The sequence below is a fragment of the Branchiostoma floridae genome, chromosome 1, assembly GCF_000003815.2.
Source record: "Branchiostoma floridae strain S238N-H82 chromosome 1, Bfl_VNyyK, whole genome shotgun sequence".
Taxonomy (NCBI): Eukaryota; Metazoa; Chordata; class Leptocardii; order Amphioxiformes; family Branchiostomatidae; genus Branchiostoma; species Branchiostoma floridae.
In genome coordinates, this window is record NC_049979.1 from 14085245 (window position 1) to 14088979 (window position 3735).

At 39.5% G+C, this 3735-nt stretch overlaps 1 protein-coding gene across 1 annotated transcript in view; it reads left to right on the forward strand.

Annotated features, from left to right (window-relative positions):
• Positions 1-3735, forward strand: part of LOC118415767 (follistatin-related protein 1-like) — a gene marked incomplete in the record, with an annotated part of 20581 nt that overhangs the window by 12649 nt on the left and 4197 nt on the right. The window contains 1 exon segment of the mRNA XM_035820575.1: positions 2759-2913. Coding sequence (XP_035676468.1) covers positions 2759-2913 — 155 coding nt within the window.

Below are 3735 nucleotides of genomic sequence, written 5' to 3' on the forward strand. Positions count from 1 at the left end.
ACAGTATGTAATTATGTGATATACTACGCAATATTGAAATGCTGAGAATATTGAAATAATGATAATATGTGTTTACAAATTGTCAGTGTATGTGTACATGCGTGCGTGCGTGCGTGCGTGCGTGTAAATGTACAAAAATGGCAGCATTCTGTGCTAACTTTGACACGATGTTAGCTTGTATTTGGCTAATAAATCAAATCAAATGACTCACTAACTTCATATATAAAAGTGAGGAATGTCCACAAATGCTCTATGCATTATGTAGCAGACGTCCTATTTGATAAAATTTCTATTGCAGTGTAAGGCATAAGTTAAGATTGAACTGTAATGGCAATGTTTTTGTTCGAGATGAGAAAAGGAGGTTTCATTTTGATGATTTATGATCCCACCATGCAGTAACTCACATATAGGCTTGCAGTTATCACTGAAGGTATTTGCTCTATCATTCCTCACATCACAGTTGGGGATTTCTGCAAAGTAACCACAGTAGCATCCTTTGATGTAATGTGAAGGAAGGTCAAGATGCAACCTTCTCTTGGAGAAGGTGTAACTGCAAGCAAAAACAAGGAAAACAAATCAATATGTACTGTTATGTTTGTAATGTACAAAAGTTTAAACAATAAGTTAGAAAGGTTCTATCCTGTGGTATGGTCTGTGAAATGGAAATAAGCAGATCTCGACACAAAACTTGCTAGCGTGATGGATATTGATTGAATTCTAAAAGTAAAAAGGTGAAGGGCAAGAAGCATTAAGAAGCATTTTTAGTCTGGCTTCCCTCTGGAATTTTGATGGCAGTATTTCTTCCTGAAAGATGATAATGCATGCATTACATGCTGACAGATGACCAGTAAGGTCAGGTGTGTCTTCATGTGTCAAACCTCCATGTCGCCATGGACAAGACATACCCTTCAGGTCATACAGTGTGCCGTAGAAGTTTTGCCATTGTTCCATGTGGAGAATTAAAAATCTAACAGCTAGAATACACCCCCTCTTGTTCATGTCTACTCTCAAACCTCATCTCTCTTATATCATGAACTGTGTAAATAGCCTTTTACCAGTTCTTAGAACATTTTTTACCTTTTGAAAGCCATTTTCCCATCAACATTCATTTGCATCTGTCAACCACTGCAATTAGTATTTTGTGGTCGTCAAGTATTCCTGCTGCATTTTTTTGTCTTGAAAGAATCTTCTTCTGCAAATATGTTCACATTTTTCCCCAAGGAGGAGACTGATAGTTATCATATTGACGGAGTGCTTCATTGTAAGATATTGAGAAAAGTCAGTAGCCATCTATATGTGTGCAACCACTGTGAAAGGGACTTATCTGCCTGAGAAGACATGTATCGACATCTCCTGCCTTAATGTGAGAAGAAATCTTTAGCTGCCAACCATGAATAGGCAAGGCATCAGGGAAGGTTGGCTCGTAAGAGAAGCTTGCATTGTAAAGGTGTCAGAATAAGTCTGCTGGGATATTCCCCTTGTGGTTTAATGTGCTGAGGAGGATGTTTGAAGGGCCTTCAGTGGTTTGAACAATCAGTCAAATCTTACAGAGGCATGCCGGTAGTTCGGACCTGACACAGTGTAGGCATGCCTGTGGACTATCTATGTCACTAGATAACTAACCTTAGAGTTAGAGAGCAGAAATGCCATTAAAAAGGTCTGCAACAAATGCAGAGGATTATGTAATGTAAAGAAGAGAGAAATCACTGGCAGACTAATGTCAACTACATGTGGCATTTTGCTATATAAGAGCTCCAAATTTTCAGTTAAGATAAGCATAGGAATTAAGGTACAATGTATAGCCCGGGAAATGGACTAACAAATGAACCATCATCTTGATTGAGGAATAGGGAGAGAGTCAATTTTGTTGGAATAGCAATGAAACAAGTTGAATAAGGCTCTGAGAGATTAGGTGAAGGGATGTGACTCTACCAATAAGGAGTGATAGTTTGCTTACAAAAGTGGAGGTATGGTTACTGGTGACTGACGTATGGTCCATGACGGGCCATTCACTTGATTGTCTGCCGTGCTTATAACTGTCTCCCCACATCCACCCTTGCCATAACCCTGTGATTGTAGATGTAGGTTTCATTTAGGATAACTCATAATTTTGCCTGGATTTGTAGATCTATGGAGGAGTCCAAGGACAAACAATTCCATGGACGGATTGTACAATCAATCTTCCAAACCAAACTGTCCGGCTTCACTGATTGAATCTTCTTGGGTTGATTAATTTGTATTCGTCCAATGCCTCTTGTACCATGATTAACCCATTTCATAGAGCTTACAGAAATCCGCTGTAATGACTATGATATCCAAATCAATTTTGTAGAAGCAGTTTGATGTGTATCACAAAAATTACTTCCGACAGCTATTTTTAGATGAAGCCAGCCAGTCCCCAGGATAGTATAGTGGATAGATGAGTATTTCCATTTGCAGTGGTCAAAATTCTCTATCAGACAAGCATTCTCATGCTTGGATGAAGCTCTGGAGAACCACTTGTCTTCATTAAATACTGGTAGTGCCTCTTTGGTCCAGGCCATTTGTTTGTAGAAAGACAATTCTTTTCTTTTGGAAGAGAAATATTTCCAGAAAAGAAGGGAAAGTATGCCTTTCTCTGAAATTTTTGTTGTATAGAGCTGAAAGGTTATGGCATCCATAGTAATATGAAATAGTATTTGTGATATATAAAAGTATTGAATATCTAATTTGAAGATGAATGCTGCTATGTATGACCTGTGTATTTATGGTGTTACAGGGAGTGGGCTTTGATGACGTCACCCAGCAGTACTTCCAGTCCTTCGACAAGAACAGCAATGGCAAGCTTGACTCCAACGAATTCCTGGCTTTTGTAGAAAGGAACGAGACAGCTGCAGCCATTGATGCCACCTCTGAGAATGAGGTTCTACTCAGGTGAGAAGTCTGGGGCAGATATCAGTATTTCTCTCAGGACACAGGGCCTCCAAGGTACATGTAGTAGCTGTGTTGACCCAGAAGCCCAGAGTGTTAGGTCAGTCACACAAAACTTCACTGTAGTTGGGGATGTCGTCTTCAGAGATTCTATTAGGAACCGCTATAATTAGGATAATTACACGATAGCTACAATTCCATATTCGGTTTGGTAACTTTGTGTAGAAGAAAATTTTCTTCTTTAGGACACAACTGCATGAACTATGATGAAGTAATCTGGTTCTGTGTTATGTATAAGCTCTGTCAACACAATGTCAACTGTCTACACACATTTGTATTCCCAATGCTTCACTGCTACTGGAAGCCCTGACATATTGTTACCAGTAGAGCAGGATTGTCACCACTCAGCTTAGATATTCTGGATGCTGGAGAGGCTTCGAGGGATCAGTGGTTGGACAAAAGTGGAGAACGGGATCTCTTTGATCTTTTTGTCCAACCATCTGTAATGATTGACTTACTGCATTATTGCCATGCCTCTTGGGACATGTATACATCAGGAAAGCTTAAGGGCAATATCCTCAGCATGTTTTTACTCAGTAGGAATGCAAATGAGGAGCTCAGTGCAGCTCACAAGTCGGTATCTGGGTATTACAATCAAGTCATGTGAACAAGAAACTGTTATCTGGTAAAATCAATCCCTCTGTTTATGGGCTGCCACTACGGGGATAAAACTAAGAAACAGATGGCAGATAAAAAGTTGTAGAGTGCTATTGATGCTGTCTTTATTGTAAAGCAGTTATACACTGTATCTTGAGAGGTGAAGTG